A 14322-nucleotide genomic window follows, 5' to 3' on the forward strand; every position below is an offset into this window, starting at 1 on the left:
TCAGCACTACGGAAGAGAGAGTTAAAAGTTTGAGGCCAGCCTGGGTTACATAGCAAGACTGGGGGTGGGAGTGGGGAACCAGGTATGGTGGTACATGCCTGTTATCCCAGCATTTGGGAGATTCAGACAGAAGGCTCAGGTGTTCAAGGTCATCCATCCTCAACTACAGAAATGAGTTGTAGGCCAATATGCACTACATGAGACCCTGTCTCAAAAAGGTGAAAGAATAGAGACAAAAGTCACATTGGTGGGAAAGACTGCCAAGACCCAGCTGCCTGGTTGTCCCGTAGCAACCTTCCATGGTTAAGACTGCATTGGGGTCCCAGAGTCTTGACGTCTCTTTCTGAGTCCAGACAGACTTGGACTCAGAGAAGTTGGGCACCTTTCTCAGGAGGCAGAAGTAGCATGATCTGGCTGATTCTGAGCCCTCCCCAGACTTGAGAGTTGACTATAAGAGCTGCCCAGTTATAATGAAGGACTTGGAAGGTCCCCTCCATGAGCTCTGACTACAGGTTACTACACTGGCGCAGACATAGTTGTAGCACGAAGCTTAACAGGTCTTATTAATAAAAACAAATCTGAGGCCAGGTGTGGGGTGAACACTGGAAGATCAGAGAAGCAGAACAAGCCACAGCTTCCTCACCTCACCAATGCCTCAGTGTGTCTTATTTCCTCAGACGGAAAGCCTTTGAGTCCTCATCCAAGTAGATCTCAGCTGAACTGCTGCTCAAAGCCTAAAAGCTTAACCTGCCCTAGTTCCTGGTCCTCACGCCTTATATACCTTTCTGCTTTCTGCTATCACTTCCTGGGATTAAAGGCGTGAGTCACCATGCCTGGCTGTTTCCAGTGTGGCTTTGAACTCACGGAGATCCAGATGTATCTCTGCTCCCAAGTGATAGGATTAAAGGGATGTGTGCCACTATTTTCTGGCCTCTGTATCTAGTGGCTGTTCTGTTCTCTGACTCCAGAGAAGTTTATTAGGGTGTACAATATTTTGGGGAACACAATATCACCACCATGTGTTCCATGGTATAAGGGACCTGGGCAGGAGTGAGAAGACAGGCTGGCTAAAGGTGATAGGTGGTAGCTAGAAGGTATGGAAGTAGGTTACATTGTGTTCTTGAGGTTGCCACCCACTCACCTAGCAGATGCTATTCTAGACATCAGTATGACACCCTCTGCCTTCATGCAATCAATGTTCACTGCATTTGAGCAGCTAAATATTTGTGTGTGTGTGTGTGTGTGTGTGTGTGTGTGTGTGTGTGTGATGGCTGCTCATGTATGTAGATGTGCATCCAGAGGCCAATATCAGGTGTCTTCTTCAATTGCTTTTCCATCTTATGTTTTGAGATAAAGTTTCTCACTGAACCTGAAACTCACTGACTGGACTAGGCTGGTTGGTCACCAAGCCCCAAGGATCCTCCTGTCTGCCTCTGTAGCTGACATACAGCGATTATAGATGCACACCTGGCTTTTAAGGTGGGTGCTGGGACTGTGATCTCAGGTCCTCGTGTTTTATACAGAAGAGCTCTGCTGACTAAGCTCTCTTCCCAAGCCCTTGGTATATTTTGAATGCACATGCCATGGGAGGGCGCTGAGTAAGGAAGGCTTTCTAGAAGTGATGTCTGTACGTGTCTAAATCCTAGAGTAGGATTTAGGTAGAAGAGAAAGGAGGGATTGTTGTATTGGATGTGGGTTTACGTGGGTCCGTGGAAAGAAGACACAAAGGCACTCTAAGGATAATTTTTAGCTTTTTTCCAGCTGCAGAGGGATCAGCCTCTGGCAGACTGACTTACTGGCTTAGCAAAGGGCCTTTTTATTGTTATACAGTTCGCACCTTTAGCAAATCAATTTCCATATACCAATACCTCTTATCTAAGCTCCCCAAAGAGACAATGCCAAATGCAAATTCTCAGGAGACATCTCAGTTTGCCAGTCCTCCACGAACGGAGTTCTACATAGGCTTTGCACCCTTAGGAAACTCCCAGACAAGATTTCTATATTTCAGACGGAAGGTACCAGAGACAAAAGGTAGCAGTCACAAAAGGCAGACTAAAGCTAGGTGCTAACACTCGGGAATCAAGGCAGCTGCGTAACTCTGCAGGAACTCCCCTGACAAGGGGTAGTGGAAGCTGCTGAGATAAGGGTGTGGTCAAAGACCTATTTACTCAATATTTGATCACCCTCCTGAGGCCCGTTATACCATCTACAGTAGATACAGAGGAGAGTGTGAGTGTGGCTCTGCTTAGACTACCAAAGGAGAGTAATAAGAATTGAAACTGGTCAAGCAGATTTGCCCTCTGCCTGAGGCAGCACTGTGGACAAGAGAGGTGCGGTGGCCTGTCAGCAGGCTGGTGACAGCAATTCAGGAGAACGATGTGACAGCTGTGATAACTGTCCCCCCACCCCCACCCCCACCCCTAGGAAACTTATTTTGACTCCAACCAGAGGCAGTAGAGGTCTCTGGGGTCAGGATTGCAGTGAGTACAGGACTCTAGTGGAAGTCCTTGTGCCCCCATTCCCTCCTTTGGCTCCTGGAGAGGAAGACTTACTCTTTTCTGTGGACTTAACCCTTGAGCCCTTTTGCCTCCCAAGTCATTTTGGGCTCTTGCCAGGATCCAGCTTTATGGGTCTGGCTAGGAATTGTGTAAGCAACAAGCTCACCACGTGCCCTTCTGGGAGGGCTTAGGGAGCCTTTTGTCCAGACCACGACTGTTGTTTGGATTAATGTTAAAGGTACACACTGACTAATAACTCCCATTGGGCCAGCTGGTCCCTGTCGCCATGGCTATCACCTAGAAACTCACTGGATAAGTAGGTGGCCAAGTGACTCCTGTTTTCCTTTGAAATCCCTGGAAATTAGAGTCTCAGGAGAGTTGGGTGGGGCCTGTAAATAGCTCCACCCATCGTCTCTTTATATTAGGTCTGGACAGCTTGTGTCCAGGGATACCTCAGAGGTGGCATTGCTCTTAGCTGTCCTGTACACAGCAAATGCCAATCTGAATCATTCCATCAGGGCCCAGAAGAAAGAAGCTGCAGGAGAAGGCCCCACACAGACCCAGGTCCTGGACATTCCAGGCCCCCAACCAGAGGCTTCATGCAGGTGGATCTTTCCAGCTGTCTGGTAAGAAGGCTCTTCCTGTGGAATTAAGAAGCCAACTTTTCAAAGCCAGAATGTTTGAGAAAGAGTTATTTTTATTTTTGTACATGTGTGTGTTCGTGTGTGTGTGTGTGTGTGTGTGTGTGTGTGTGTGCACATACATGCAAATGCATTGGAGTGGCCACACAAAGGTGTTGGATCCCTAGAGCTGGAGTTACTAGGGGATCCTGGGAACCAATCTGGTCCTCTGTAGGAGCAGCAAAGACCTCCTAACTTCTGAGACATCCCTCCAGCCACTAAGCTAAAATTCAAGAAGTGCACACAGTTACCTCATCTTTTTTTCCTTTTCTTTTCTTTTCTTTATATATATATATTTTGAGGCAGGGTTTCATGTAGCCCAGGCAGGCTGACCTTGACCCTAAACTCCTGTTCCTTTTGCCTCTACCTCCTAGGTGCTGGGATTACAGATGTGCACCACTGTTCAGGTGTTTTTTGTTTTTGTTTTGTTTCTTGTTTGAGACAGAGTCTTTCTATGTAGCCCAAACTGACCTCAAACTTGGAATCCTAATTCAGAAAGGGCTGGGATTACAGACACGTGCCACCACGCAGCCCCTGAGGTTTCAGGGCACTGCACACAGGTGTGTTTCCCACAAACTCTAAGCAGGACGAGTACCACAGTGAGAAAAGCTCCAGGGCCAGCCGTCCCTTTCAAGAAGACAATGCCGATAGGGTCGTCAGCAATACCTCTGAGGCTTTATGGCAAACAAACACAGGCTTTATTATCATTTTGTTTTCTATTGTTAAAAAAAAATAACAAGGCACTGAAAACACACAGAGAGCTTGGATTCCCCGGACTCCCCCGTGTTAAGCAAAGTAGCCCCAGAGGAAGATGGCGCAGCTGACGCACACAAGGCAGTTGATGTCCAGCACGGTTTTCACCAGGGGATTTTCCTCCAAGGAAACTATGACAGGTTCTGCTTTGCTTGGGGGCTCCTCTTTGTCCTTTTCCATTCCACAGAGCCACAGCATAGCCTTCAGCACCTTGGACTGTTTGCGGGACACATCCTCTAGAAAGAACCCAGCAAAGGAAGGTCACAAGGGAGCTGCCTGTCCTCAGGAGGAAGAAGAGGATCGACAACATGTGTTCATGCACTGAGATATGGAATCCATGTTCTTCTGCTGGAAGGCATGGTCAGCCTTCCGTATTTGGAGGTTTAACCGAACATGAGCAGGAGAATTCAGAGGAGTACAGACTTGTTCATCATCCATCCCTAAACAATACAGCATAGCTTCCACAGCACTGACCTTGTATGGGGTGTTTAGAGATGAGTTCAAGTACACAGGATGTACACATGGTATATGCAAATGCTGTGGCATTTGTGGGTGCACGTGTGTGTGAGTGTATACGTATTGCCTGCACGTGAGCCAGAGGACAACCTCCTATGTCATTCTTGTGGAGTTGGGTTCCTTTCTGTTTTCTGAGACACCTTTTCACTGGCCCGGAACTCAGCAAGTATGTTAGGCTGACTGGCAGATGAGCCCCACTGATTTTTTTTTTTTGGAGGGGGGACTGGCTCCACCTTCCAGGTGCACATGCCACCATGACCCTGTAGTTTGTTTGTTTGTTTTTCAACATGAGTTTGGGGCATCAAATTCAGATCTTGATGCTTTCAAGGCAAGCACTTTACTGACATCTATCTTCCCAGCCCCTGCTTTGCCGTTCCATACAAGGGGCTTGATCATCACAGATCTGAGGACCCCTGTGGTCCTGGGATCAGATTCTCCCAGGCACTGAGGAACAACTAAATCCATTAGTACCTGAAGTCTAGAAGATTATCACTGTCTTCAGATGAAGAAATCAAGGCTCACACTAACTTTAGCAAAGCCACATGGCAGGTAGTGGCCAAGATGGGCTTAGGACCTAGCTCTGTTCCTCTCTGTATCACAATGCCTTGGGAGAGGATGAAGAATTAGGGCACTTTTGTGCAATGCTATTTCTCTCTGTGGAGCTCATGCTGCACACCCAGAAGCTTACACCTGAGTGAGGGGAAGTTTGTTTACACGTAGAAAATGATGACAGTGTCTTCACCTCTGCAAAGAAAATCTATGACCTGGAGTATCCTGTTTTCTAAGCTGAGTGGCCGAGCATGCATAAGGCCCTTGGTTCAATCCCTAGCATTGGAAGAAAAAAAAGAAAAGTTCAAGAAAAAAATATCTGTGGAGTTTCTTACCTTGAGTTGACATAGGTTAGTATCCATGATATTTTTTTTAATGATAACCTGAATCTTCATACCATGGAGATAACTTTACCGTGTCAACGTGGAAGCCTGGTGTCGCCAGATTTTCCCATGGTTCAAGAGATGGAAATTTAGGATCTTATGTGAAATCTCCACATTTTAAAATGTTAACTCACATTTTATAAGTGAGCTAAACTGAAATAAGTGATTTGAAGATTACTGTAGTCTCCAGCCTATGGTGTAGGTTTTCGTGAAGTCTTGTTAGGCTCTGGGTTTGCTGTTCATGTGTCTCTGGGGAGTCCCCTCTGGTGGGTGGGGAAGGCCAGGCATCAGAGCCAGGGGATGCTGAAATTCTGACATAATCTTCCCTGAACGCATAATGGTTCCTAAGCTCTACTATAACCGAGACCAGAGGCAACTCACGGCTATGGGCTTTGCTCTTATTTTCTTGAATTGTCTCCAACTGGATGCTGGTGCTGGCGGCCTCTGTAGTCCCATTCTGAGGAAGGGTTGTAGTCAGGGGGTTTGCCAGTGGCACTGGGTCCTTCTGGACCACAGGCTCATGACGAGTAAACCAAGTCAGGCGGCTGACCTGAGAAGCAGAGGCAATGTGAAACTCAGATAGAAGCTGCCATTTTTCCTCCCTTCCCCCAACCCAGCATCCACCTCAGCCTTCATGTTGGACACCGACTGCTCATGGTGTGCCTTCTCCTCCAAGCAGCTTCAATTCCCTCCACTCCTCAGAGCCAATGGTTGCACCTTTTTCTTGCTCCCTTGTCCTCTGATAGCCCTCCTCTCGTTGGTATCTGACTGTCCTAGCCCCAGGGTACTGTGTGAGCCATAGACTGGCCCCCTCAGCTTAGCCTTTCTTCTGGTTCAAGAACAAGGTTGCTCCTGATCTGATTGGAGCTGCTAAGAACCAGGATCAGGACTGCTTATGGCTTTACTTAATGGCAGCTTAAAAAAAAAAAAAAAAAAAAAAAGGTAGGGGGCACAGCCCTAGGAACTCCTTGGCCTGAGAATTGAAGCCAAAATGAGAATTGGAGTCTGATGATCTTTTCTGAGTTCTGCATCGACATGTCCCCAAAACCCCACTCTGGACTTTCTGAACATTCAATTATCTTGCTTAAGCCCGGAGTCCCCATTCTGTCACTTTTGGTGTGTCTCAGAGGCTGTGCCTGTCAACCCAAATGTACCATCTCTTTGGAGGGTGTCTCTGTGAACCAGCTCACGGTGATCACAGTGACAAGGGTGGCAGAAGACAGAATCATGGAGAAGTAGAGATAGTGGACATCCTTCACCACAGCTGGGCGCTCATCCGGTTGGTCACACCGAGGCTGCACGTAGATAAAGTCCAGGACCAGCCTGACCAATCCTAGCAGCAGGCCCAAGATCAGACCTGAGAAGGCACCCTACAAATCAGAGTAAAGCCATCTTAGGGACGCCAAGGGCACCAAAACTTCAAGAAGCCATTTCAAGATCTTGTCTTTCTTATGATGCTCACTATATTGCAAAGATGTGGAGCTATATACCTGTTCATCTTCTACAAATACAGTCAGCCTTAGGTATCCTAAAGGGTCAGGACCCATAGATAACAAAGTCCACAGCTGCTCAAGTCCCTTGTATAGAATGGCATAGTGTTTGCATGTGGCCTATGTGTATCCACTTACATAATTTAAATCGTCTTTAGATACATATAATTTACATATAATACCCAGTGCAATGTGAATATTATGTAAAAAGTCAGTGCACTATATTATTTAGAGCAGTGGTTCTCAACCTTCCTAATACTGTGACCCTTTAATATAATTCCTCATGCTGTGGTGACCATAAAATTATTTTCATTGCTACTTCATAATCATTTTTGCTATTATTATGAATTTTAATGTAAATATCTGTTTTCTGATGGTCTTGGGCAACCCCTGTGAAATGGTCATTTGACTCCCAAAGGGGTCATCACCCATAGGTTGAGAACCATTAATTTAGAGGTTAATATCAGAAAAAAATATGTCTGTACTTGCTCAGTAGGGACACAACTTTTTTTCCTTTCAAATATTTTTACTCCGCTGTTGGTTGAATCTGGTTGAACTCACAGATGAAGATGCCCAACTATAATGAACTGATTACATATGACACACTCACTCCTTTCTAACTTGGCTTCTCTAGTACTGGCAAGAGTGTGTCATGAAGCCAAGTATGGTGGTTAAAACCTGTAACACCCATACTCAGGAAGATTGTGAGTTGGAGGTCAACCTGAGTGTGGTAGTTTTGTCAACTTGACATAACTTAGACTCACTTGAGAAAAGAGGCTCAGTGAGGAACTGTCTTGACCAGGTTTGTCTGTGGGTCTCTCTATAGGATTGTCTTGAGGTAGGAAGACTCATCTTGAAAGTGCAGCACATTCCTTGGTCTGGGGCCCTGGGCTGTATTAGAGCAGGGGGCTAGCTGGACACTCAGCATGTGTGCATCATCCTCTCTGTGGTGGTTTGAATGAAAATGACCCCATAGGCTCGTAGGGAGTGGCACTATTGGGAGGTGTAGCCTTGGAGTAAGTGTGGCATTGTTGGAGGAAGTGTGTCACTGGGGGCGGGCTTTGAAGTCTCAGATGCTCAAGCCAGGCCCAGTGTCTCACAGTCTCTTCCTGCTGCCTGCAGATTCGGATATAGAACTCTCAACTACTTCTCCAGCACCATGTCTGCCTGTGTGCCGCCATGCTTCCCACCAAGATGATAATGGACTAAACCTCTGAACTGTAAGCCAGTCCCCAATGAAATGTTTTCCTTTATAAGAGTTGCTGTGGTCATGGTGTCTCTTCACACCAGTAGAAAACCTCAGACACTTCTTACTCATGATTGGATGTGATGTGACTACCTGCTTCAAGCACTTACTACCTTGACTGTACCGTAGTACTGGACCGTGACCTGGAACTGCAAGCTCATACTCTTTCTCCTCTAAGTTGCTTTTTTGCCAGGATGTTTTAACACAGAAATAGAAATGTTCTACGTAGGAAGGCCCTGACTCAAAACAACAAAACACGTGAGGACACATCTGAGAATGCCTATCACATCTTTTCAAAAGCCTGAGACGGCCCCTTCCTGCGTGTTCCCACACAGAGCTCGTTCTCTCTAGTGACACTGGAGTCTAGCCCACACAGGCAGACCCCTGCCAGACCATCTCCCGCCATTTCTCCCAGTGTTCATTGGCAGCACCTGGGTATTGTATTGCAGATTTACCTTTTCATTGGTACGCTTCCAGAAACATCCCATAATGAAGACCACAGCCACTGGTGGCTGTAGGTAAGAGCTGATGGATTGGATGTAGATGAAAAGCTGGCCTCCTTGGCTGGCCTGCACCACAGGGATCCAGAGGATGGAGACCAACACCAGCACAAGCACAAACACCCTGTGAGGAGAGAGGGCAACACAGCTGTCTCCTCTGAACACCTGCTTTCCACCCTTTATTGTGCGGCTTCACTGAGCTGTAAGTTACATGAGACCCATCCGTCCTGAGTGTACAATCCAGTATCCATCACCGAATCTGCAGAGTCACGCAACCCAAACGACCATCGACATTGAGCACACCCATCATGCCGAAATGTTCCCTCCCAGCATTTACAGTTTATTCCTGCTGCCCCTGAGTAGTCACGAATGTGCTTGCCCACTCTGTGTTCACCTTTCCTGGAGCTCCCTACAAATGCTCTCTGCCATACAGAATGTGACCTTCAGCTGCTGACTCAGCTGCATATTGGTCTTTGAGGTCCATATAAGGGGTAACACATATCCATATTTCATACTCCCTTCCTTTTCTGAGACAGGGACTGTCTGTGTAGCTCAGGCTGACTTTGAATATATGATCCTCCTGCCTCTGCCTCCCAAGAGCTGGGATTACATGCATGTGCTAACTCACCAGGATATTTCATTGATTTTTTTTTTTAAATTATTGGGGCTGAGGAGATGGCTTGGTGGTTAAAACACTGACTGCTCTTCCAGAGGACCTGGGTTCAAGTTCCAGCTCCCACATGGCAGTTCACAACTGTTTGTACCTACAATTCCAGGGGATCCAATGCCCTCTTCTGGCCTCCAAGGGCATCAGGCACACACATGGTGCACAGACATACATGCAGACCAAACAGTCATACACAGTAAATAAATCTTTAAAATTCTTATTTTGAGCCAGGCATTGGTGGCACACTCTTTAATCCCAGCACTCAGGAGGCAGAGGCAAAAAACAACAACAACAACAACAAAAATCTTACTTTGTAGGGGGCACTCAGGGTGCATGGCCCTCACGTGGAGGTCAGAGAACTTATGGGTTCTCTTCTTCCACCAGGTGGTGCCTGGGAATCAAACTCAGGTCATCGAACTTGGTAGTAAACATCCTCACCAGCTGAGCCAGCTCACCGGACCATTTCATCGCTTCTGAAAAGTGCTGTATCATGAACACACTGTTTCTTCCCATTGCTTGTCTTCCATCAGTTGATGACAGAATTTCTGCCCCCTTCTTTGCAACTGTAAACGACTTGTATAAACATCTGTATGCAGGTCTTTGGACATATGTTCTCATTTCTAGGAGTGTAAACTGTTGAATCATATCGTAAGTTTATGCCTAACGTTTTGAGGAACTGTAGGACTGTTTTTAAATAAAATCATTCATAGTCCCATCTTTACTGTATAGGAGTTCTAGTCTCTCCACTTTCTTGTATCTTTTTGTTTAATTTTTTTTTTTTAAACAGGCCTCACTATGTATCTTAGACGGGCCTAGAACCTGCTATGTAGTCCAGGCTGGTTTCACACTCAGTCTTCCTGCATCAGCTTCCCAAGCGCTGGGGTGATAGGCATGCACCACTGTGCTTGGCTGTTACTGGCATTCTAGTGGGGTGAAGTGGTACCTCATGTAATAAATGATGCTGAGCATCTTGTCACGGGCTTGCAGCCATTTCTACATCTTCATTGGTGAAATGTCCGTTCCGCTGTTTTGGTGGTTGGTCACATTATGTTCCAAGAGTTCTTTATGTTTTCTAGATTATACATTCTTAAGCATGTAATGTAGGCTGCAAATAATTTCTCCAATCTGTGGTGCATCTTTAGATCTCTTTAACGGTGTCTTCTCAAGTGGTCAAGTGCAGCGCATCTGGCTTTTTTTTAGTGGGTTAACATTCAGGGTCATGTCTAAGCACTCTTTCCCTGGACGATGGCTGAGACATCCCTCTACATGCATCTTTTTGAGTGACAGGGCCCCAAGGAGCAGCTTTTTTATGTCTATTTTTCATCATATTTTCATGACGCTCATTTCTGCTCTCCTACTAGACTTCAGGACTTTGCAGGAGTCTTGGAATAGAAATCAGTCCCCCACACTCCAGAAATCTGCCCCCCCCCCGCCCCCATCTTACCCAGATACCTCCTACCATCCCCCAGATCCCAACCCAGATTGGTACTTCCCATCTGAATGTCTAGGTCTCCTGATTCCCAGTTGGAACACTCATCGGGGCTTTAATTGCCTGCTTGACTTTTCCTCCCCCCACCTCCAGCACCATGCTAACAGACGCACTTCTTTTAGTGCTGTGTTCCACTACCAGCGGACTGATTTTAAATACTGGAATCTTTTTAAAGTACTGGTTTATTGTTTGTTTGTTTGTTTGTTTGTTTTTGGTTTTTCGAGACAGGGTTTCTCTGTGTAGTTTTGCACTTTCCTGGATCTTGCTCTGTAGACCAGGCTGGCCTCGAACTCACAGAGATCCGCCTGGCTCTGCCTCCCGAGTGCTGGGATTAAAGGCGTGCACCACCGCCGCCCGGCTCTAAAGTACTGTTTTAAGTCCTGGAACACAGCAGGTGTTCACAGGACATCTCTTGAATGAGTGACTAACTCATGCAGAGTGTCTGCTCCTCGTTGTCAACAGCAGAGGCTGAGCAAGCTTGGGCACATTGGCTTTGCCTGTCTGTGAGCTCAATTCCCTCCTTGCTAGGTGTCCGGGCTTTTCACTTCCCAGAGTCCTACTCTCTATGGCCTTACCTGCCCACAATCATGAGCTCCCTTTCAGATGCCCGTGGCCGGATGTGGGTCCACAGGTCCATGGTGAAGATGGTGCTGGCGCTGTTAAAGATGGAGGTGAGGGAGGACATGAGAGCCGCCACCATCACAGCCATCATGAGCCCACGAAGTCCTGGGGGCAGAAGGGAGGTCTATAGGCCTTGGGCTTTCTCCTGACAGCTTCTGCCTTCTCTTGTGACCCTGTCACCCCAGGCCTGAAGCTAGCTGATCCCGATGGTTCAGCTCTGAGGTAGACCCCCTGGTGGGGTAGTCAGACAAGACTTTGTGGGCCTCCTAAATTCTGGCCTTTGGGGTGCCCATAGCTCTTACATCTTGTCCCTACCTCAGCTCAGCACCCAGGCACTATCCTCTTTTCTAGGTGGTCCAGGAGACTAAGTATAGGGGTGAGGGGACATTACCTGTGGGCAAAAGTTCCAGCACAAGTTTAGGATATGCGATGTCTGAACAGCCAGAGGGATTGCTACAGACCTGCTGGCAGATGTCGGGATGAGCACAGGCCACTTGATCTATGGAGGAAATGTAAGCCCAGAGTGAGGCAGACAGGTCCTGAGCCCGGGCCTGGCTACAGTTGTGCCAGAACCAGACTGGCACCAAAAGAAGGGTCTATGAGCTTATAGCTGAGAGAAATAGAAAAGAGCCTCAACTCCATGCCCCTTCAGCTTTCTGCTCCTGCTGCCCGTCTGTAGAACGGGGTGATGACATAACTACCTCGTAACATTAGCATGACTGCTGTCTGAAACTGCACTGCTGAGAAACTGTTCCATAAGGTTAGAACGACGGGGCTGGCAAGATGCTTGGTCAGTGCTGACAGGGCTGACAACCTGTTTGATCCCCAGATCCCAAGTAGTGGAAGGAGAGAACCAAAGCCCATGTGTGGTCTCTGACCTCTACACGAATTCCATGATGCATGCACACGTGTGCATGTACACACACACACACACACACACACACACACACACACACACACACACTTGCCCCCACTCCACCCCCCACATAAACACAGTTCAGAAGTTAAATGAAGGGCCAGCAAGCCCGATGACCTTAGTTCAATCCAAATGTGCAATATTATAGAAGGAGAGAACTGACTGCTGCAAATTGTCCTCTGACCTCACACAGGTGACATGGCACACTTGCATGCCTATGTGTGCACAGACACACACACACACACACACACACACACACACACACACACACACACACACACAAATAATGATTAAAAATAGGTCAATAGCACCAGGCAGTGATGGCGTATGCCTTTAATTCCAGCACTCAGGAGACAGAGGCAGGTGGATCTCTGTGAGTTTGAGGCCAGCCTGGTCTACAGAGCAAGTTCCAGGACAGCCAGAGCTACACAGAGAAACCCTGTCTTGAAAAACCTAATAATACTAATACTACTGCTAATAATAATGTCAATGGAAAAAAAGAGTATGACAATTGGCTGAGATAAGGCACATTAAAACTTCAGCACCCAGCCAGGTGGTGCTGGCGCACGCCTTTAATCCCAGCACTCGGGAGGCAGAGCCAGGCAGATCTCTGTGAGTTCGAGGCCAGCCTGGGCTACCAAGTGAGTTCCAGGAAAGGCGCAAAGCTACATGGAGAAACTCTGTCTCGAAAAACAAAACAAAACAAAACAAAACAAAAAAAAAAAAAAAAAAAAACCTTCAGCACCCGAGTGTGATCATACATGACATAGTAAAAACACATCACCATTCTCATTGGACCCCAAAGAGAGCTGTGACACCTAATAGCCAGTCATGGGTAGAGTCCTACCTCAGACTTCATCTTCTCAGCTGCTATGGGGACAGTGATTCACAGTGATCTACAGTGAAGTCCCTCCATGATACTTTTTAAAAAATGCTTAACTTTTTTCTTCTTGGCATTGGATCCAGAACTCAGGGCTTTGTGCACACTGGGCACCCACTCCACTGCTACTGAGATGCACGCCGGCCCTGTCAGTACTTTCAACCCCCCACCCCCCACCTCCCACAGCTGTTCTAGGGTTCTGGTGCCACCCACTGCTCATGTTAGATTCAAGCTCATTGTGAGTTTCAAACCCTGAGGATCTTTTCTCTCTTAGAAAAAATACTGTATTTTCAAATTATATGTCCATGTATGTGTCTGTGTATGGTCTTGTGTTCATGAATGCAAGTGTCCACAGAGGCCAGAAAGGGGCATTGGGTGCCCTGGAGCTGGAGTTACAACAGGCAGTTGTGAGCTGCCCAGCCTGGGAACTGGGAACTGAACTCAAGTCCTCTGGAAATGCATTAAGATCTTCGGTAGGAACCACCTCTCCAACCCCTTCTTTCTGCATCTTTTTTCAGTTCTTTCCTCTCCCCAGCAGTTCTCTGATCTCTCCAGTGTGAAGTCGCCCACCCATCCTGGTTTTCTAGTCTCTCCAGTGTGAAGTCACCTACCCATCCTGGTTCTCTGGCTCGTCTCCACAGTGCACCTCTGCTGTTGCTAGGGTGTGGTTTGGGTTCATGTGTTGGGCGTTTTGGTCCTTAGTGTGGCAATATTGGGAGGTGGTGGGGGCCCTTTAAGAGGCGGAGCTTAGTAGGAGGTCCTGAGGTCATTGAGGGTGTGTCCCTCAGAAGGGGTTAAGACTGGGCTCAGGAGATGGCTCAGTCAGTCAAATGCTTGCTGAACAAGCTTGGGAACCAGAGTTGAGCTCCCAGCACCCATGTGAAAAGCTTGACACCGTGGGGCACACTGGTAATGCCAGCATAGGAGTGAGGGGTAGGAAAGCAGATAGGAGGATCCCTGGAGCTCACTGGCCAGCCATCCTAGCCAATCAGTGAGCTCCAGGTTCACTGAGAGGCCCCGTCTCTACTAAAATAAGATAGCTGAGGAAGACACTCAGTGTCATCTTTCGGCTGCCACATGTACATGCACACATATGTACATGTACCTACACACACGCAAAAAAATATACACCCA

General features: G+C 47.3%; 1 protein-coding gene across 6 annotated transcripts in view; it reads right to left on the bottom strand.

The window, feature by feature from the left end:
- Window positions 1–3963: 3963 nt before the first annotated feature.
- Slc5a11 (solute carrier family 5 member 11) overlaps window positions 3964–14322 on the bottom strand; it is a 41359-nt gene continuing 31000 nt past the window's right edge. For all 6 annotated transcript variants that reach the window (XM_059251206.1, XM_059251202.1, XM_059251194.1 and 3 more), the window contains 6 exons: window positions 11784–11891; window positions 11347–11497; window positions 8571–8739; window positions 6534–6749; window positions 5761–5929; window positions 3964–4167 (listed from right to left, as the gene is read on the bottom strand). In XM_059251206.1, the coding sequence (XP_059107189.1) occupies window positions 3965–4167; window positions 5761–5929; window positions 6534–6749; window positions 8571–8739; window positions 11347–11497; window positions 11784–11891 (1016 nt within the window). In that variant the 3' untranslated portion in view covers window position 3964. The remainder of the gene's footprint in view (window positions 4168–5760; window positions 5930–6533; window positions 6750–8570; window positions 8740–11346; window positions 11498–11783; window positions 11892–14322) is intronic.

The sequence above is a fragment of the Peromyscus eremicus genome, chromosome 1 (assembly GCF_949786415.1).
Source record: "Peromyscus eremicus chromosome 1, PerEre_H2_v1, whole genome shotgun sequence".
Lineage (NCBI taxonomy): Eukaryota > Metazoa > Chordata > Mammalia > Rodentia > Cricetidae > Peromyscus > Peromyscus eremicus.